This window comes from Battus philenor, unplaced genomic scaffold (genome assembly GCF_028537555.1).
Source record: "Battus philenor isolate CCGP_79_NKW_IND1 unplaced genomic scaffold, ilBatPhil1.0.hap1 SCAF_23, whole genome shotgun sequence".
NCBI classification, from domain to species: Eukaryota; Metazoa; Arthropoda; class Insecta; order Lepidoptera; family Papilionidae; genus Battus; species Battus philenor.
Genome location: NW_027181686.1, coordinates 8,865,825 through 8,888,949, shown reverse-complemented (window position 1 = coordinate 8,888,949; position 23,125 = coordinate 8,865,825). Strand labels below are relative to the sequence as shown.

The 23,125-nt window shown below is 31.2% G+C and overlaps 1 protein-coding gene across 1 annotated transcript; it reads left to right on the top strand.

The window, feature by feature from the left end:
* The first annotated feature begins 683 nt into the window (after positions 1 to 683).
* Positions 684 to 16,787, top strand: LOC137924423 (alpha-tocopherol transfer protein-like). Its single transcript, XM_068767823.1, has 8 exons — positions 684 to 813; positions 10,435 to 10,593; positions 11,567 to 11,726; positions 13,077 to 13,135; positions 13,842 to 14,038; positions 14,791 to 14,901; positions 15,325 to 15,427; positions 16,414 to 16,787. The coding sequence occupies exons 2-8, from the start codon at positions 10,455 to 10,457 to the stop codon at positions 16,563 to 16,565; spliced, it is 921 nt and encodes a 306-aa protein (XP_068623924.1). The 5' UTR covers positions 684 to 813; positions 10,435 to 10,454; the 3' UTR covers positions 16,566 to 16,787.
* The last annotated feature ends 6,338 nt before the right edge of the window (positions 16,788 to 23,125 follow it).

Sequence of the window (23,125 nt, the reverse complement as noted above, 5' to 3'; positions counted from 1 at the left end):
TTTTTTAAAGAAAAAATTGAACTCATATTTAATACTTTGGTAAACTCTTAGAAAACAACACAAGCATTGTCAGAACTTCGTTAAAAACTTTAACTTAAGCGAGTATCGACAATTTGGCATAACTAAGACAGTGACAAATTGTTTTTGAGTAATAATCAAATTCCTGTTTTTACATTGTTATATAATAGTGGTAAAACTGAATAATGCACATATTAATTCGATTTACTATCAAAACATCATTATACTTAATACTTTATATAATAATAAATATTTTTATATCTAAATATTAAACTATTAGAAAATAAAACAACTTGAAAGAAATGTTTTTTTTTATTATAGGACAATAAAATATTAAATAAATATTTTTGAAACTATGCACTAACTTTCTAATTATGAATCTGTTGAATCGTTTAACACTAGAAATAAATACAAAACAAATAACATAAAAATCGGAAAAAAATAATATAAATGTATCGTGTTATGGTATCGCAATTTTTAAATAAATTTGCGGTGATGCACGCTTGCGTTTTTTACTCCATTTTAATAAGAAAATCAGACCGGTAGATAGTTTAACCCAAATCTCCCACCAGGCCCGGTCACACCCGCGCTCATGTGCCGCGACGAGATCATAAAAAGATCGCGCGGTCCGGACCGGCTGCATTCGAATTCGCGCGCCAGATCGCGTCATTAACAAAAAAATTAATCTCTTTTTTTCAAACTTCGAATCTTCTTAAACTACAAACACGTTACGTTCAAGTGACAGTGTGAACATCGTTGAGAGTTTGGCGTGTGACTTGGTTTTCAATTTCGAAGGTGATTATATTTTTTACATTCTTTTAATTTTCAAATTGTGGTCTGTGTAGTGCGGCTTTATAGGGGTAAGCGCATTGAACTCTCCTGAAAAACATACGCGTATTGTCTTAGGTGCTTTGGTACAAAATAACAAAACTGCGGAATATATTAATGGATACGTACGTCTATATAATTTTCAATGATATAATTCAATAATGATATAATTAAATATAATTCTGTTAACATGATTCAGTTAATCAAAAGTTACATTTATATTCACTAAACATCTTCCTTAATACGATCACAGAAATCGGAATAAAAAATTGTTTTTTTTTATTTTGATGGAAAATATATTTCAGTACACGTTAAAATTCTCCACGAATCTAAACTTTGTCAAATATTGACATTTACCCTTTTAATAATATTTACTAATATACGATGCATTATTAATTTATCATTGATAGATGATATAATTAATATACTGCAAGCCAGTGAAGGCACGTTGAAAAATCTCACTTTATGAGTCATCGAGGCCGATGACTTGCGGAGAAATTGCATACAGTTAACCGGTTCAGAGAAAAATCTGATGCACTGTTATGCATTGACATAAGTTTTTGCAAAAAGATACAATAAATTTTTAACTGCACTCGAAAGTGTACAAAAAGTTGGCGTAATTGGACAAACAACAATAAACATTTTGGTCATACATTTAATAAACTTTATTGCTTAACTTTTCTTTTATATACAATGATACTTTCTTGACAACTAATATATTATAAAAAGAATAATTTACATCAATGAATACTTCTCTTTACCTGTAAATGAATTATGTAGAGTCACTGTTCATAATGGAACCTACTTTCGCGCTTTTTACTCGCTTTACTTGAACTTGGTTACATTACACACATTCCATTACCTATTCATTAATAAATATTGTATATATTAATTTATATACATTGTAATTGACTGTAGAAAATTATTGTTTAATTTTTTATTTAATTAAATTATCGTTCAATTTTCAAAGGAGAAACTTTATTTTGTCAATATAATTAATTAATTTTATATTAACGCAAGATGTAACGCAAGATGTGTGTATGTTTATATAAAAATATAATCAATGTGTGTATATACATAGAAATTTATTTATGTACAAGTCTTAAATATACTAACTATCTATAGCTATCACGGGTTTAAAAATTATATGACAGACGAAATGTAATTATTATAAATACTTTTGATTTTAAAGCCCTTCTAGTAATATTACCAAAATAGTTAAACTATGGTAGTAGATGATTATTTAATTTGTTTGTTTCAATTCTTTTTCTATTCTTAAGTATCGAGTAATGTAATGGCATTATCAAAATCTGCTGACGACACTTATAATATTACTTTGAAGAAAATACACTCAAACAAAGAATTTCGAGATGAAAGCAGACACCACAACAATATTTGTAATAATGCTCCAATTTCGAGCACGGTAAAAGTGAATGGGGTCCTTTCTCTTCACATTTGAAGTTCAACAAACGATTATCTATCTAAATTATTGCCAGGGTAAATGCTGTGAAACATGATAGTGAAAATAAAATACGTAGTAACTTTTGGTCTAAGAACCTTGATTACTATCATAGAAAGTGATACTGACACTTTGTTAAGTGAAAAAAAAACAATCTGTTCGATTTATATAAAGTTATGTTTGATATTTGTTTTTCATTACTATTTCCCTGAGGAAACCATGAACTTTATCATCTTTTTCAACCATTGAATATCTACTGCTGAACAGAAACTTCGGACAGATTTCCAAGTGTCCATTTAGTCGACAGACGATATACGTTGCGTTTATCGCTTCGTGATGTCCTTTCTTACGCCACAAAAATTCGAAGCCCGCTTACCATTTATGTCGATAAATAAATTACAAGTACCTACACTGCAGAGTTAATAAAACATTGTATTGAAAAGGTATATCAAAAAACGTAAAAGTTATGTATTGACTGGTAGAGGATGCCTAAAGACATCAACTATGTTGTTTCACAAATTGTTAAGAGGATTAATATTTAAATAAATAAAGTTATTCTCAAGTCGTAGTCTAAGCGTCGAAAAAAAAGATTATTTTTATATACATAATTTTAACTTTTTAACTTTTCCGCTGTTGGAGCTTAGGCGTCTTCTTAAAATGAAAGAGACTGATATCATGTGACGTATTGATAGATGTTACATATCCTTCAAATATTTCCTACAGAGTGATAGTTTTTGTTTCACTTTTGGCAGTGGTATGACATTATTTGTGTACGACTGTAGGCAAATGAACCCGTTATCGTTAACTAGGCTAAAAATTTCAGTTTACGGAATTCTGATAGTAAAAACATATCTTCGTTTCAGCCCATAGATGCCCATTGGAAGCCATAAATCTTCTGTAAAGATATCTAAAGAATACACCATAATCGCTACGATACGCGTAGAACGCAGAGGATTTACATCCTCTGAAAATTTGTATATGTGCAGCAGTATTATTAACTCACAAAGTGTACAGCACGTCTCATTTCTCTGCCTTTCTATGTCATTGTCTACTAAATACAAATAAATGTCTTTTCATGTCTGCGTATTTTTAAATATATTATTAGTAGGTGAGAATGCTTTATATTCAAAGTCCCGCGCGACTTTTTAATATATCAATTTGTGTTTGTCACCTTGCGAAATTACATGACTCACCTAATTATTACTGTTATTTCTCTAAGTACAGCGCCATTACATCGGAACAAAAAACCTTGACAAGACCACGGTAGTGCCTCTCTTAATGGTCTCTGGAACGAGATTCATACAAAGGAAATCTTTTTGATTTTAAAATATCAATACACTTTCACAAAAAAATAGTTTAATGGATTCTTGATAAAACGCTTTAATATATCTAAGATACGCATTTTAGTTTTAATAAATAAATAAGCAAGGCTCTTATAGTCACCAACAAACACGATCAGTCTGAAATCACTATGTCCAGAACTCTTCACAGTAACTTGATAAGATAGATTAATCTGAAACTTAATTTGATTAGATATGTACCAAGTCGAACAGAAGGACGGTTTGTAGCTTGATAGCATGCAAGAGCTTTCAAAAGAAAAAAATTGATTATATTTATCGTTAATCCGAAATGATGGTACGTTCAAATGACATGCCGCTAGGCGCGACACAGCTAGGCTCCCGCCTAAGTGAAACAGCAACGTAGTCAAAGTCGCGGGAAGTCCATAGCACAAGACCAATCACCTTGGCAATTTTTAAAGGAGGCCTATGGTAATTGGTGTCCATAGGCTGACACGACGGTATTATCTGCCAGGTGTACCACTATCACCTTGTTCAATCCAAAGCATCGTTTTATGGCCGTTTCAGTTATTAAATATAAAAGTAACTCATATAAATCTTTTTCTGTAGCAGTCTTCCACGTACAAAAATCACAGTTAGGTGTTCCGATATATAAAAAGACGACAAAGGACCCGCCAGTCTAAACGTGACTTCCGCACTCGAACCTGACTAATGCAGGTACAATCGTACGGATAACTTCGTGACATTCTAAAATGATCCCTAAACTCTTTGTTATAAGGTCCAACAGATTTGCATTAACTTAACATAGCGGTACGCCTTACCGTTAACTTCGATGCAATTATTTAGAAAGGCGATAGATATAAAACGTGATGGATTATTATTTCAAGCTTTTACAGGTATAGTTGTGGTGTTAAAATTGAAAAATTATGAGTTAAAAATGTTTAATATTTAAGTCGTTGCTATTTTCAAGTTGTCAATAAAATTTAATTGTATAATTAAAATGCAATTAAAATATTATATATAGAATAATTTTACTTACTACAGATTTTACATTTTCGCATAATATTTGCCAAAAATTAAAGTATGTACGGATCTATAAATGAACATTTAATATAAAAAATTCACAGGGACATAAAAGAAAGGTCTTTCAAATCAAACTTAAATTGCGAAGAAATTGCTTAAAAAGAAATTTGTATTATATTATGTCATTAGTAGCTGTATTATAGATCTGAATAAGTATCAAAAGGCCGATACATTGACTGTATTTCGAAAACAGGGTAAAAAATTCAACAATTTTAAATAAAAAGTTTTTGAACAAAAATTTCTTAAAAAAGCTTTAGGAAGCTTTTATCCAAAACTTTACAAAGAATATTGTTTATATGACAGATATTTCTTATTTGATATAGGCAAAAAGTCGATTTTTTTTCGATTGTTCAATATCACTTATGTAGTAAAAGCGTATTTTCAAGATATCGCTATAGGTCTAAAAACCCATAATATATGGGAGATCGTCGTTAGTCCGGTAATATATTACAGATAGTGCCTGATATGAAACTTAAAACAAGCTGAAACTATAAAAATATATTATACTAAAGGTATTAATACTAAAAAGATAAACTTACATAGAAAATTTATTACTCCATTTATATTTCTTTTTAAAATGTCACTTTAAACTTATACTAATACCATAGTTAGAAAGTTACTTTGTTGAAAATAACTGTTGCAACTTAAGGTAAGAAAATTCATCGGTCAAGCACACTAACGCGGTTTGCGGTTTGTGGTCGAAATTTAACACAACGTATTCTGTAAAGAAATATTATGATAATGCTTTTAGAGTATCTCGAACATAAAATGAAATATTAAATAAATCGCAAATTTATTACACTTTTTTCATACATATTTTGAATATCAACTATTTGAAATTCCTGCTGTAAATAAAGATAAAGGAAATCAGAAAAGTTTCAAAAAACGTGTTTCTAAAAGTAAACATAGTAATTTTAAAATTACATTTACATCTCCATTATCAACAATTAGCCACGAATATTTTAGAGTATAAAATGGTTAATAAAGTATTGAAATAAAATTTATTAGAATATTGAGTCATTTTTACTTTCACGTCGAGCAATTTATTCATCTTCTTAGAAAGGATTTCACCTATGGTAGAAATGTTTTAGAGAAAATAACACAAACCAATTCGTTTTCGATGTAATTTATAAATTTTGTATCACGAATTTTACTTCTCATGCATTCCTTCCTTACATTGGTTATTTAAGGAGAATTCAATATGACATTTAAAATGGTTTAATTTTTTTAAAATGTACAATTTATAACGAACGAACTAGACATTATTATTTTTAATAGGAGAACCAGTTTATACATAAACTATTATAAGCCTTTCGGTTTCTGTACATTAATTAAGAAAGATATCAATTATATTAAAAATTAATTCATTTCTAATAATTTGTATAGACAGGCTTTTATACGATTTGCTTCCATACATACACACATATAAGAGAGAATTATTGTGATCGTATTGACATGTTTGTTTAATAGATTATACCGAAATAATAAATAAAGTCCGTACCGAAGTCCAAGTACCGAAATAATAATAAAGTCACTTCAATATTTGTGAATTTATTTATATTATCATTAATAAAAAAATCATGCGAGTAAAAAAATACAAATTTTAATTATCACAGTTTTATATCTCACGTACATTACTTAGGTAATCAATTGCAACATCTGCGGGATCGGGATCATGTTATTGCTTACGACTAGATCTCTATATCTAACTTCACCGGGAATACTATATTCTTAATTAATTATATCTTGTATACGTAAATCTATCTAAGTTCTGCCTTAAATGAACTTTAATAATAACTTGGATTTGTAGACAGGTGTATTGTTGGTCTATATATCTCTCAGTACCTCAAGACAAAAATCTACGGCAATGAAATATGGTGTCTCACTTCGAGCCCAATTGGCAAGCTCGCGTTGCTCAAAGAGCCACGGAGAAGCTTATCCTCGGGATAACTATTCAAGATCGAATAAAAAATGTGGAGATTCGTAGACATATGACATTTACCGACATAGCCAAGCTAACTGGCAAATTAAATTGACAGCGGGTAGGACATAATACACGGAACCGATAGCCCCTGGGTTCTTTTGGTTCTTGAGTAAGACTTCGGCCCCCCAATGTGTACAGACAACCGTTAGTTCGTCGGAATGTGTTAGATGTGGGCCACTTCAAGCCGAACATGTCATGTATGTCCAGCACATTTATTCTTTAAGTAAAAAATTTTAAAAAATTCCTATGCAAATACATTTTTGATAACAATTAAATGTTATAAGGGAAGTTCCCTTATAACATTTAATAATCTCACTTTGAAAGAAAATTATTTGTATAATTCGATTGATCCAACTAGTTGTCGTTTTAACTCCACTTAACCGAAAAACCTTATACTTTTTTATCAGATGTATTAAGTGTTTATAGTACAAAATTGCGATGTAGTAATATAGTATATATTTAAGTAAATGTTAGAACAGAATAGCCAAAACCGAAAGGCAAGTTTGTGAATGGTATAATACTATATTTAGTTCAATGTATTCTCCCTTGGATGATTTTCGTACAAAAAATATCTTGTTTAATAACTGGTGCGCAGTCGCGTGAGCGTTAGAAAGGCACCGTTGCTTAATAGTGTTACAGTGAAAGCTTGAGCGACGCTGAAAATGCAATAAGACGTTTTCTTTTCGGCACGCGATAACCGTTCCGCTACACGGGCAACAAATTTGCCGACTGTTATCTTCAACGAGAGTTGATCTTTGCCATACCTAGTGTAATATAATTGTAAAAGTTGGATTTAATTTAAAACAACTTTTTGAGCCATAATATTTATTTCTTATTGGATCTCTATTATTAATTGAAAACATATGCATTAATTTTTTTTTATTTAATATTTATTAAAGAATTAATTTGATTTTTTTTAAATAATAAAATGAGTGGTATTCCAATGTTAACTGATAAAATGAGTGAAGAAAATTTTCAACGTCAATCTTTTGACATAGATCTTCAAGGATCTTTTTTACGGACGCGATCCCAACTCCTAATTATTATCAGCCATAAGACCTGGATATGGCGTCCGCAATATAAATACCACTAATTACTAAAAGTTTTAAATAAGGAAAAATTGGTTATATTATAATTAAACCTATCATATTTCAAACGAAATAGGATATCGACGACCTAAGAACGCGAAAGATTTTAATATTATATATTAATTTGCAATCATTTCACCGCGTGTATTTTGATGTCGAAATAATAGGCAGGACTTTTTTTGTGATACGTCCTCCACGTATCACAAAAAATATATTATGCTCCATGAGGGAATTACCAAAATCTTAAATGTTGCCAAAGTCGAATGTAAACTTCACAAATTTTTCTCTTTTTTTTAATAAAACAATATTATCTTAATAATATTGTTTCATTAAAAAAGGGAATTGAATGTACTGTAAGGATTCAAAACAATTATTTACTTGGTAGTTTGTGGAAAAGTCTGGGGAGTGTACACAAAATTTTAGAAAAACAATTAGTATTCCCCAAAATCATCCAGGCAATAAGAATAGACGTTTTTAAGTCTAACGAAGAGCCAAACGAAAAAATTATTTTGAACTAATTTTGTTGTGGAACCTACATACAAATATAAATAAACAGATTCCTCTTATTCAAATAAATACAGGCAATTTGGAAACAGCCACCCATATATATCGCAAACAATTATAAAATCATTACACAAATGTTTATATACCATTGCAAATAAGCGTGAGCACTTCAGTTTGCGCGTGCGCGAAGAGCCAACAACCGTAAATATCCTTTCGCAACCGCTACACTACTTGTTAAGGCGTTACGAAAGAGAGTTCTTTATTATTACATAATTAATTCGCAATGGTAAGTTGTTATAACGAACAATAAAACAATAATAAAGGATAATATTTGTATTTGGAAATTAAATATATTACATATGCAGGGTGATCGATTACACATGTAAGAGTTTTAAAGGGGTGAATGTATCGCTAATTTGCTCTCAATTAATATAAATCCATTGATCCTTATTCAAAGTCAAAGGGTTTCAGACATAATAAACGACGTAATAGTAATATTGCAAAAAATCCGTGCGCAAGCAATCATTGTGCAGACTTTATTTTGCCAAAAAAGATTTAACCTGTTGCAAAAGTTAGCCTGTTGCATTCCGAAAAAATCATTGATGTAACATATTTCTGAATGATCACTTTATTTATTTTATTAAAATTGGTGCAAATTCTTTTTTTTTTTTTGCTTATAAATTAGCAACTTTTTTTACCCGTAAAAAGTTTTACACTAATAAGCAATCATCTTGTATCTATACTATCTATATCGGAAGACTAGACATCGATCCTACTAGAAACCTATCGGGGAAGCCCATTTTCAGCATTGGACGTCTTACGGCGACACAGAACACTAATAACACATTTTTGTATTCGAATTATAAATCTGATACATAATCAAAAAAGAATTATCTTAGTCGTATCAGTTCGTAGAGGCCCTATGCCAGGCATAAACCTACCCCAAAGATATCTATGGAGATATACCACAATCTTTACGTATTGCAAATGTAAGGTACGCTGAGAACGCTGCTGTCTATCCTCTGGAAACTTCTTTGCGATCAGTAATAACCCTTTATAATTAATACCCAAAGTTTTAATTAGCAAAACGATATAATTAATGCATAATTTATGAATTATATAACATTGTATCTCGGAAATCGAACTCGCGACCTACGATCGCAAGTCTTAGTCCTCTGAGTCTCAGCGGAGTTACCTCTACTCGAGAGATTTGTACATCTGGTTGTCACTAGATGTACGGGTATATTTTGTATTTAAACCGTCTAGTTCGTGTATTATGTTTGTCTATATTTTTATGATAAGTATAATATACGCACTTATTATTTTAATATCTATGTGCATCGGAAAGTAATCATTTAGACTTGAACATTATTACGATTTTAAATCTTTTAGCCGAATGGTAATGACAGATCAGATGTGCTCATAAAGGTCATTGACCGACCTTTTTTAAAGTCTCTCTCCATTTCTCTCGCCTCGGTTTGCAAGCACTGACTTAGGGATTATTCCGTGATTACTTTCACTTAATCCGTTTTTCGTAACGTAAACTTTCCCCTGGACCTTGAACTTTTTATTCACTTCATTTTTTTGTTCATTTATTTGTATCTACTTCGAATCATTTACAATGACCACTTGTGTCCGCCCTAAGAAATATGCCCGCAAAGACCAAGTTGATAGAGAGTACCTTAAAGTTATAACTTAAAGTTATAAGAATTCCTAACTAGCTTTGATCGAACAAAAGCCTGCAAGAAACTCAGACAGGTTTTTGTGGTCATTTTTACAATATCCTTTTTTTTGTTCAAGTTTTTTTAATTTTATTTCATAACAAATGGTTTATTGTAATACGAAATCTAAACAGTGTAAAAGTGTTTAATATGACATATATTCAAAACTTAGCTGCCTTAATCCTCTCAAATTTATTACTTTATAATTTAGATACATTTTAATACCGTACATAGTTGCCAACAAAAGAATCGATTACCTTTATTTCTAGTGCTAATCTGATAAACATCACTTTTTCTTTATTTATAAATATTCTTATGTGCATTGAGCAAATTTATCATATAGTATCGACCATACACCGTTATCATGTTTTCTTCACGATACATTTTTCTGGCTTATAGTTTAAAATTCTGAAAAAAATCAAAATTCTTAATTATGAAAATAAAATTTCAGGACCAACCAACGATCCGAAAATGACTTTGGAGCAACCGTCCGGTGAGATGTGGCAGAAAATCCGCGAGGAATTAAACGAGAAGCCCGACTGCAAGGATCAAGATTTAGCTCATATTAAGGAGTGGCTTAAGAAGGAACCTCATCTACCTGATGAATTTGGTAAATAACATCCTATACCATACAATACAAAGTTAGACTAACTTTGCATTAAAAAAATACAATAAATACTAGTTTCTAGACAGCTATAAAGTTAACCAGTGCTACCGAAATCGCTGTACCGCATATTAGAATATCACCCCTCGCGGGGTATAGCAATTTCAGTACGTTTTATACTTGACAAACGCTGTTCGCTAGTTGACATTTACAACAATCTAAAGAAAGTTTAAAGTGCTGAACACACTTAACCTTTCACCTTAACCTCCCTACAGCGTCTAGTTCAGGGACAACTTCAGGAATATATTTCACCGGAATGGGAATTGAATAAGCTCTGCTCTATTCTAAAATACTTTGGAGCAATTCTATTCTAATTGAGATTCTATTTGATAAAATTCTATTATAGAATACCCGAGAGTGAACACAGGATCACACAAAAATCATTTCTATAGTAATTCCTCCGCTTCTTAACTTTGAGAATCGTCATTGCTGAGAAATGTCTAGTGACGAAATAATCTACATGTTCCTTATGCTGCATCACCTGTTCCTATCTTTAGCATTGAACAGTATGTAGAGACTATGATCTCTTGGACTTCATCAGTTGTTCGAGTTTTCCACCGTCTTATGTGTCAATGTAACCAAAAACTTCTAACATACGGCATAGGAAAAAAGTCTGGTTTTTACATTGAGATCGCGTAGAATAGATTCCTTAATACGAAATGCAGTCTCCGGAATTTGCAGCATCTCCCTCCAGCACCACATCTCGTAAGCATTAAAACGATCTCGACGTTCCTTCCTCAAGTCTACGTTTCTGACTAATAGCTGACCTGTAGCAATACCTCAAAGGTTCCGTACGGAAAGATTTTAATTGTACGACCAATCTACTATACCCAGATTTCTTATCATCGTGTTATTAACAGCTAAAAATTAATTTGCAAACAATCTTATACAAGAAACTCAAGAATGCATCTTTCTTTAGATGACCAACGCATCATGACCTTCCTTCGTGGTTGCAAGTTCTCCTTGGAAAAGGCCAAGCGTAAATTGGATATGTATTTCACAATGCGATCTGCTGTACCGGAATTCTTCGACAACCGTGACGTCACACGACCTGAGCTGCAAGAAATCTTGAACATCGTGTAAGACATTGATAATATCTCTTTTATTGATATATCCAGGTTATATAAATTTCTCAAATAATTAATCTTATTTTGGAATTTTATATATCGTTATGTCCAGCTGTGGGCGTCCTATGACTTAAATGATGATAATGATGGTGACAAATAGTCTAACTTTCCGTTGTATCCTCAATCAAGCTTTGATATTACTATTTACGTACTTTTATATCGGTTTAAACTAATTTTGGAATTGTGTACATTTTATATATTCATAAATAATATAATTTATTTAAAAAATAGTACATATAAGCAAAAGTTAGTTGTAATAAAAGTATTTAAATCTAATAAACTTTTGCAAGTTTTGCTTTGTTGAGAAACCATGAATAACAAGTCGAGAAATTACTTTTTTAAGGTGTATTTTAGACATGTAGGTGTATTATAAACAGAAAGTAGAGCCTGTGGACTGGCATTTAATCAAGATTCAAATTTTGTGAAACTCACTGACTCTTACTTACATTACCACTGCAACAAGACAGTGTTTGTGGCTTTACTTGTCCTTTTCTTTTGTAGAGATACCTTTAGAAACAAAAATACACAAGACTTTCTCTTTTTAAAATATATTATTATAACATAGTTTAATTAATGGAATTGCCAAACCAGCAAATAAAACAAAAGAGCATTTAATACAGCTTTTAATGCAATTATTCAGTTATGTATTACTAAATATCTCTTTGCTCAAGCGAATAAGATAGAAATAAAAGTGAAGATTCATAAGATATAAATCGTGGATGATATTAGCGGAGAAAATCGCCTTTCGTTTCACAGTTATCATAAAGTTTAATGGTCCTTGTTATTGGCGTGAATAAGTATTATGCGAATATCTATTTATCACCTTTTGAAAAGAAATGCTTATTTAACAGTTGATGGGAGCATTACATTTAAAATAATGGATCATCTAATACATAGGAATATATATATATATACTATCATTGTTTCTTTTCTATTTTTATATTTAGCATATGTTAAAGTAATTTGAATTATTCTTTAGTTCTATTTATGGCATCTGAACACAATTGAAGTTTATTTTTAATTTATTTCTTAGTTTTGCTTATTATTTACAACTTTTTCAATAGTCAATATTCACATGGATAAGCATTATCTTATGTGTCCTATTGTTTTATTAATTACATCTTGACCAAGATAATACGAATAGCAAAACTCCTTATACATTTATTAAGAACAATTAAAATAAATATTTTCTTAGTTATTTAAATTTAATAAAGTAATGGACAAATTTAAATAATTATTTTTTATTATATATATTTTACATTTGTTATGCCAAGTTGTAATAAGATAATTTTCAATTTACAGACAAATGCCACCACTACCTGGTCTAACTCCTGATGGACGTCGAGTCATTTTAATGAGAGGTATGTACATACATGTATGTTTTGATCATTGCAAACAGTCAATTATTATTCATATATCCAAGTATGAACTTTCATAGTTGGATACATGAAACATAATTTTCTGTTGACAAAAATAAAAGGTATGGCTATGAGGGATGTGATATCTTTATCATCACAACCCAGCCATCAGCCATAATATATATTCTGCTTTAAATAGCCTTTCTAAATAGATTTCCATCAAGACTGACTAAAACTCAGCGTCTTCCGATAACCTAAAAACAAAGTTGTTCATCCGACTTGTTATTGCCGTCGGACGTCTTTACTACAATTCCTGGAATAAAATATTCAATCCTATATGAAAATAATTGCCATTATTTAAGTTATTCTTAAGTATTTTGCTTAATATTATATTTGTCCTATCGTCAAAAAGATATTAATAATAATTTATTAAAATCTATTTTTAAACTTAAAAACAACACAATGGAGAATAAGCAATGACATAATAATAACTACATTAATCCGAGACTTTGATTTTATTACACATATAAATTTTATTTATGTATTCCATTTACTACTAATTACAGATTATACTTAAGAAAAGAACATTTTATTACAACAGGTTAAATGTAACTCATATTTTACTTCACCTTTATCATCTAAATTCTGTTTGTCGTGGCATAAATAGATGCGTTTTTGTTAAAATCTAAATATTAATTTATCAAAACAGGCGTCGAAAAAGACATTCAAACACCGAACGTAGCTGATGCCTTCAAGCTCGCCTTGATGTTGGGTGACGTCAGGCTGGCTGAGGAGAAAGAAGGTGTCGCTGGAGATATCTACATATTGGACGCATCCGTGGCAACCCCCACCCACTTTGCCAAATTCACACCAACCCTTGTCAAGAAGTTCCTTGTCTGCGTACAGGTTTGTAAAATTTTTATTTATTTACTATTTTTTAAAACATTTGCACAATTCAGACAGCTCAGGGTGATTGGTCATGGTCCCGCGATAGCGCGCGAGTTAATTTTGCTCTTTTTTATTGTAACGTGTGGGGGACTGTAGTTCTATCCTAAAACGTTAAAGCATTATACCATCGTCATTACGGTAATACGCAAAAGACTTCCCGTTATTTTTAATAAAGGCGTTAAAATAGAAGGCACTTTAACAGGAAGGAGCCTTACATAACCTTTTCATTGTCTCTGCAACGGAATCGTATCCTAGATAGTATTTCTCCACTAGACAAAAAAGGTAGCTAAATGATATAATACGTATATAACATACTTAGTACATTCAGTAAATACTATATATATTATATTATAGTAATACACATATCTCGCATTAGTTTGCGAGAAATCCAAAACACAAGTGGGCTTCTCATATCAGGCGTGTTTGAAACTTAGTTGAAGGATGGTATCATTCAACTATTTTAGAGGAACACAATATATATCTAGTTTCTCTCAAATTATACACTTCTGGAATTCCTTTCATAACATATACTAGTGATTGCTATAAATGACAACGTGGAACATAATATACTTAAAAACATTGTATGTTTAAAAAGTTCTGACTTCGATAATGGTAGAGAAACTATAGAGTAGGTGTCCTTATGATAAATATTTATAAATTGTTTATAATTATTATACATAAAAAATGATTTTTTTCTTTTCTAATTTCAGGAAGCGTATCCCGTAAAATTGAAGCAAATTCACGTAATAAATGTTTCACCTCTAGTGGATAAAATTATTAACTTCGTCAAGCCTTTCCTTAAGGAGAAGATCAGAGAAAGGGTAATTAATAACCAACTATTTATATGATTTAGTCATAATAAGGCTACGTTTATACTGAGTTTTTTCGACTATTAAATTTATTCAAATTTAATTTTTTGCAAGCCATAGACCTTATGGTATATTGTGGTACGCAGACGATGCTGTTGCCCACCCTCCGAGAACTTGTTTATGGGTAGTGATAATCTTATATAATTAATGCAAAAAGTGTGAATTATATAAGATTATATAATTGTATATATATAATTGTATATAAGATTACATAATATAATCCTTGGAATCGAATCCGCGACCTACGATCGCAAATATGAGTCCTCTACCGCTGTGTTCCCAGTGCTCTTATTTTTTGCAATCATATATATTCATTTAGTAGTATAAAAAAACTTTTATATTATTTTGATCTTACCAACCCTTACTTTATTCTAGATCTTCCTGCATTCAGACACTAATGAACTTTACAAGCATATTCCTAAAGAAATGCTTCCGGCTGAATATGAAGGCAATGCTGGTACCATGGATGAGCTTCACAGTAAGTACATAGTATTTATATATGTATGTATAAACTTTATTGTACATGCAAAGATCGGCCATAACGCTAATAAACAGTCTATGATAGTCAAGTAAATGACTATAAAAAAAATAACCTAAAAATAGCACAATTAGCACCAAAATACATATATAAATAAAAGGCATTAATAAAAATTCCATAAAAATAAAAAGATCCTCTTAATATCTCTGAGTTCATGACTTTGTATCAAAGTCACTAAAACATGACTATATTGATTGCTTTTAGATACAGGCCTTACCAGCTGAATATAAGTTCTTATGTACACAGACCTTACGATTCTGCGAAACTTCCCATTATTAATTTGACCTTGCTAAACGTAACTATATAAACTATTGCTCAAATGACTTTATCATCATCCTTTTAAGACGCAGGGCATCTACTAATGGATACATACCTCCCTAAGTGATTTTCAATAAGAACCATTAGAATAGACCTGCGCGCTGCGTATTTCGGAGACCTTCACAAGGTCGTCAGTCCATCTTGTGGGTGAACCTGTTAGGCTGCACTTGCTGATCTGTGGCTGTCACTCCAGAATCTAATGGCCCCAATGGCTACCTGTTCAATTTTATAATGTGACCTACTCAATCGCTTTAACTTGCTAATTCGCACAGATCTTCTCAAACCATATTCGATATCGTTTAACCCCTTTCCATGGCTCGTTGAGCGATTGTGTGCTAATTGAATATAAAACAGTCAATAGTGAATAGTGAATATCAGACAGTGACAGACTTGGAACAAATTATTAAATAGGAGATAAATCTTTAAAACCACTTAATTTTAAATACATCTATGAAAAATGAAGATGCAAACACACTGTCTAAATATACGAACGTCCAATTCTGAGGCAGTATTTATAACTAAATATAAACTTTTTAACGAATTGTTTTTATTTTGCAAACTCTTACTTGTTTGTCATAAAATAATTTCAATTATTTTCTTTATTCTAGATGCTTGGGTGAAAAAGCTAGAGGAATACAAAGATTGGTTCGCGGAACAAGAGAACTACAAAGCAAACGAAGCTCTCCGGCCCGGCAAACCTACCAACTACGACGAGCTGTTCGGCATCGACGGCTCATTCCGTCAACTGGTCATTGATTAAAAATTAGATAAACTTAAATTAATACCTAACCAAATTTAAAAGTCGATAGAATTATAATAAGTTTCTTTACTTCAATGACGTTAGAAATTTGGTCGGTTGTTTCAGCGCCTAAACTCTGTCGCTTATAGTTACCGATGTCTGGTAATCATTTTAGCTAATACCAAATGCTTTTGGTCGTCAACCAAAGTTGCTTAATTATATGCTCGATGGTTATGTTGATTAAAGTCGTATCTAAAGTTATTATTTTTATAGCGTTTTTCTAAATAAAGTTATTAATTTTTTTATATTGTCGTTTTTTATTGAGTCTATTTTTCGGAATCGTAAACTTTATTTTAAATGTTTTATTTGGACATCATACACCAAGTCAAAAAAAAATATCTTTAACGAAAAATGTTACAACAATAAGTGTGGATAACTTCTAATTATTTAAATGCTAGGCCTTAATCTACCAGTGGCAGTACTGCGGCTGAAATAATGACGACCATAATGATGATAAGAAAAGACATAAAATTAATAAAAAAAACTCATAAACGAAAGACAAATTTATTTACTATTTCCAACCGGAACCGTTACACCACGCGTTAGATACAGCTATCTAAAGCTACCTAAAGCGCAGTACTACCGGAATAAAGATAGGTATTGGACACTTGACTAAGATAAGACTGAAGTATGTTTTAAGTCTGAATACTTACCGAGAAAGAACTTGATTTTTTTTAACATATTAATTGCTGTGAAAGACCGTGTGACTGGTGTCTGTATTTAATATCAACCATAGTACTTACTAAAAATATGTACACTGTCTAACCCAAAGGAAGAATTCGTCACTCATAATCTTTTTGAGTCTCAAAACACTAGTGCAAATAATATGACGAAAATTAGTTGATGAATGAAAGTATTAGGAAATAATGGAAATAATAAAAGAATAATGAATAAATGACATTGAGAAGGTAAAAAGATGAAAACGCACATAATGTGATGAAAAATAAAACTTTGTAAATCTATTTTTACAGTTTTTTTCATTTTTATCATTATTCAAGTTCTATTATCTGTGTACCCAAGACAGAAGACGTACCAGAGGCTCCCAAAGCAAAGGAAACAAGAAAAGTTTACCACTTTGTTGTTACTGTTTTTTAGTTTACCATAGATCATAGAACGAGATGATAATTATTTCTTTATGCTCCTACAGATGAACTTGTTAAATCAGTTGTAAATAGCAGCGTGAAATTGAGTTTCAGCACCAAAAGTAAACCGATGTCTATCGTGACTTTATTACCCACTAAGACCACAACAAAAAAAATTAAATACTCATAAAACATCCATAATTACAGTTAAACCTAATTTTTCCCGCAAACTTGTTAAAATAAATCACAAAATGACGGTGCACTTTGTTGCACGACTACCACTGCATGTGCAGAAGTGGCTAAATATTGGTCTTTTTTGTAACTATCAAACAATGGCATACCCATGTTATTGTTTTATACCGTAAAAATAAATATATACCGCGATATCTTTAATTTTTTAAATTTAGTTTGTGTCCCTGATTTATGTGCTGGTATTTTTTCTCCAGTCTGTACTGTAATATCAAAGTAGCTCAAACTAAGCTTAATCGTTAGTAACTGGCACATACGACTACAGAGGCAGGTTCAATTACTTTTAACATTACAAGTATAAAGACCTTATACTTGTAATAAGAAGTCATCATCAGTATAATAAGATCTGAATGTCTATAGTTGCACCACGCCATAGTTTTTTGTCGGCAGGTCGGATGATAATCTGCCACTATAAACAAAATAAAAGAAATCAATGAATTTCTCATTAAAATTAGATTAGATTTTTAAATTCGCGTTATCGTCTCTATCTTCACTTTGCCTTAAAAACATTGTAAGCAACAGGTTACGTAATAACAGATAAATTATATAAAAACAAAAAGGTTATTAACGTTTAGTTCTGAACTTTCACTTAAGACGTTCAATGAGCACGTGACCGTATTGAAATCCAATAAAAGCAACTAATCAGGCCGAACTCTCGAAAACCTCGAATGAAAATTCTAAATGCATACTGAGTATTAGTCCATTTTTTGATCTAGTTCTCAAAAGCCCTAATGCCTATTCTTATTATGTAAAGCATTTAATAGAATCAGGCGTTACCTTGCGGAAGTCCATCCTAAGTAAGAAAAGGACCAATATTTGGCCACCTACGCACATGCAGTGGTAGTCGTGCAACAAAGTGCACCGCTGTGTTGAGTGGTTTAACGGTGGCAGTTGTGTAATTCGCATTGTTCACCGCATACGCATTTATCAGCGGGCTAAATATGGCTATTATGGTGGCTAAATATTGGTCCTTTTCTTAATTATATAAAGTGTCCACAAAATCTAGGTATAATAATCTCATCTCGTGGTATAGGTGTCTGAATCGGAATTTTTGGGAAAGTCATCGGGCTTAAATAATATCTTAGCACCTTCATTAATAGACTATGACGATCCTTCTGGGTCTATCTATAAATGAAATTTATTACAGTAGACATTCTTTAACGGTTAACTATTTGCAGAAATTAATTAATGAAGAAAGGCTAAATAGACATACCATTACTTTAAAAGACAAAAAAAAGGTTGATGTCATAAAAATATTCTATACAATTTTATAAAGCGTATAATATGTTTTTTAACAAATGTGAGGCTTCAGCAGAAGTTTCAGTCCGTTTTTGATTTTTCCGAAAAGATAAGAAATGATGAGGAAGACAAATCGTAAATAAACTATTAAGATACATTAGTGATTAATAAGTTCACAGTGTAATCGTATATTAAGCTATCTAAAAATGTCTAATTTAATCCAAAGTAAAGTTATTTGTAGAAAGTGTTCGTTTTCTTATTTCCTTCAAAATACACCGCGGCTGAAGTGTATAGCCAGTTGAAAGAAGTTTACGTAAATGTTATTCATATAACAATATTAAATAATATATTTCCGTATCATATGAAAATAGAGAATGTTCAATAGAAATAAATATGTACGTCTTATATAATTAACTATAAATAGCTGGCTAACCCGCTTTCACAGAAAGGGTTTTTATGGAATCAACCACGCTGGCTATAGTGTAAGTAGGCAATTGAAGGGTTACGTCGGATAGCTTAAGGCCACAGTCGTTTTTTTATTACGGGAACACACATTTTTGCATACTATCGTAGTTTTAACTACATTGGCCTTGTGTCTCAACGTTGCGAGATTGACCTTGAACTTCCCACTCCACACAGTGATGCCTCAATAAATGCGGTCAATCATCCCCAAAATACCTAAATAATAATGTCAATCCTATATTTAAGTGTTGAGCCTTTAGAAAAGCGTTGTTTAACTTTCTCCAAAATCCAGATTTTCGACTAATAAAGTTGCAATGCATTAAAAGCATAGATATTAGCAGATGAAAGCAATAGTAGTTTAATCTTGGACTATGGTCGTCTAACCACTGCACCAAGATAGAACACATGAGAAAAAAATATCAGTACGTAAATATATACGCATGTTTATTCCATTTATTAAACATATTATATTCAATATCACTTCCCAGGCACACTCAGCCAACTTTACCTATCGCAATTGTTATAAAATATGATCAAGAATGTTTATAAACATTGAATTCTTTCAATAATTTTGTTCTAGAATCCAACTGTATGATCAAATCTATTTACAAATTGAAATCAAGTAAGCGCTGTCCTCTCTGAACTTACACAGATTATTTGGTTATTGGTATAAAACCTTAAAAAAGGTAATGTGTATCATTTTTCAGCAAAACGCTTTGATTTATCCTTTTTTCGAGTCATTCTTTATTAAATTATCACACTAAAATCATATTTAAGAACGCTAGGCGGTAAACGATGATTTATTTAAATATGCAATCATAAAAATTTAGAAAACGCGTCTTAGTGTATCATAAACTTTGTGACAGGATATACCGTACATTAATTTATAACAATTGTGCTATACATTCACGCTTTTAAATCTTTTATATCTTTAACGAATTAACCTGTATATCATTTGTTACATATGAAGATCATCAGAGAAAATGTTCATACCTCCTTCCGACAACTGTGTATATATTCTTATTGTAGATATACTTCGTCTACACAAGATGTCAAGCATCACGTTGCGACGCCTGACGTATTTTTTTTAAATTTATTATATATTACTAGTGTACGGGTTATTACCCGTGAATTCCGAAACCGTGAATGTTGTGTACAATAAACCTGTAAAATAATAAAGCTACAGTATATTCACAGCGCTCAACAATAGGTATAAAGATTTTCAAATTAACGAAAGTATAGTCATGGACTTTCACGAGCGAAGACAGGGAGAAACTTTTGCTACTCTTTAACGGTATAAATAATATCGTTATTTATTTAAAAAAAGTGTAATTAAACATATAACTATTATATTAGGAGGACCGGAAAGTAATATCGTTTTTGCGCATGTCGATATTTGATTGTCTTTTGGTAGCTCATTTCATACTTGGTAAACGTTGTATACTAGATGGCAAAAGGTTCTTGATAACGAAGGTGAATATATTGTTTTTAAAAAATAAAAATTTGTTAAAAATGTAACCATGTGAATTTATCTTTAGAAAGCCACATTACTTTGCAGTCTCCCTAATATAAAATTTATTACAATTTAAATTCATCATTATCATTTCAGAGACAGGACACCATTGCAGGAGATAGACCTTTCCGATATAGTACGGCCTGCATCCGGCTTCAATTTGATATAATTGTATTTAATTCAAACAAGCTTATGAAAAATTACCGCATATTGTTTTTTTTATAAATATATCGAAATTTGAATTGTAGGTAGTAGTTAACAAAATCGGTTATTGACAATTTAACAATTTTTTAAGGTCATATTAACACTAATTTTGGCTAAAAAAGATTTTTTTTAAAATGTAAATCAAAACTTTTAAGCCCTAATACAGTATTATACTTATTGGAAGAATCAGAAGCCTATTATATAAATAGGTTATAAAAAATTTGGAGCAATTTCGCGAGTTCGTTACACCGGCAACAGACACGCAATGTATCCGAATGACCAACAAATGGCAATAATCAGAGCGCGGAAAAGGCACAGACCGCAAAAGGAAACAATTGCGATACAGATATCAACCATGGATTTACGCAACGTCTAAATAACAATACTTAGGAAGAAGATAACTCTATTTAAATATATACTTAGCAATGGTAGCTCAGCGATAGAGGACCTGAACTTGCGATCGTAATTCACGAGTTGATTCTTGGGATTCAATCTTATATAATTTACATTTTATGCAAGCGTGGCGATTATGGTATATCCCTCACAGATATCTTTGGGAGAGGCCTATTCTTTGCAGTGGGCATGTATGCACTGAAACGACTAAATATATACATATATACAAAAACCTATTACAAGACAACATTTTTAATAATGGCTGTTTTGTAAAATTTATATAATTATTCTAGCACAAAATAACAGGACAATATTATTAATGAACTTATAAAATGAGATAACTTTTCAAATTACATAAACTGCACTGTGATGTGTGGCTGTTAAAATAGGGTAATGTTCAAGTTACGCGTGGCCAATTCGTACTGGCAATCTAGTGCAGCCAAGTACCTGCTGCCTTTCTTACCGCCCCTGGCGATTCATTTACTCTTTGAACAGAGCACCTACATTGCTTCGCATCTATTATATATAAACCATGCATCCTACAATCTATATTTAACTGGTTTGAATCAACAAGAACCAATATGGGCAAAAGAGGGATAAAAATGCCTATAAACCATTTTTAATTTTTTTACTACCTGCTTAGGATCATTTACAATACACATTTGTTTAAGGCATAAGAAAATTCAAAAAGATATATAAAGCTAGAATCAAATTGAACTTTAATAATGGCATCCTTTAACTTAAAAAAACGACGATTTCAAATGTGCCCTCATCTCGATTCACTCCCTCGCTTTATTATCAAGTTACCTTTGCATGCCGATACTGGCTTAACATGTGGTACTGTTGTTTATAAAATTGTAACAACCTTTTAACAATGTTGCAAATAAAAATATTTCATGAATGAATGAATTCATTTCATATCACTGAAAAACCTTTACGCTAATTTAATTTACGAATTGCTGATCAATAAACTTTTGAATGTTATTACATGATCAATGGTCTATTGTAATATTAAGGTTATACCATCTCACACTATGCACTATGCAGCCTAAATTCAGTAAGAACTTTTGTTGCCATTAAAACGAACATTAAGCAGTTACGATGAATCAGTCGTTCAAAAAATATGAGTGTACACTACAATAATTAATTTTCAATCATTACTAAAGATTACAATGCATTTACACTGACTAAGACTACTCGAATTATAGAGTTTACCTCTTAAACCCTAAGAATTAGTAAATACAACCAAACATTCGTGGTGTAAAACAATTTCTTCAGCGTTGGCGACATGTTTTAATGCCGATTTTTGTTTTCTTACGTTTGTTTGCTGCAGAGACGGCTTACGATAAGACAGACAAAATACGTTTATGTTTCTATTG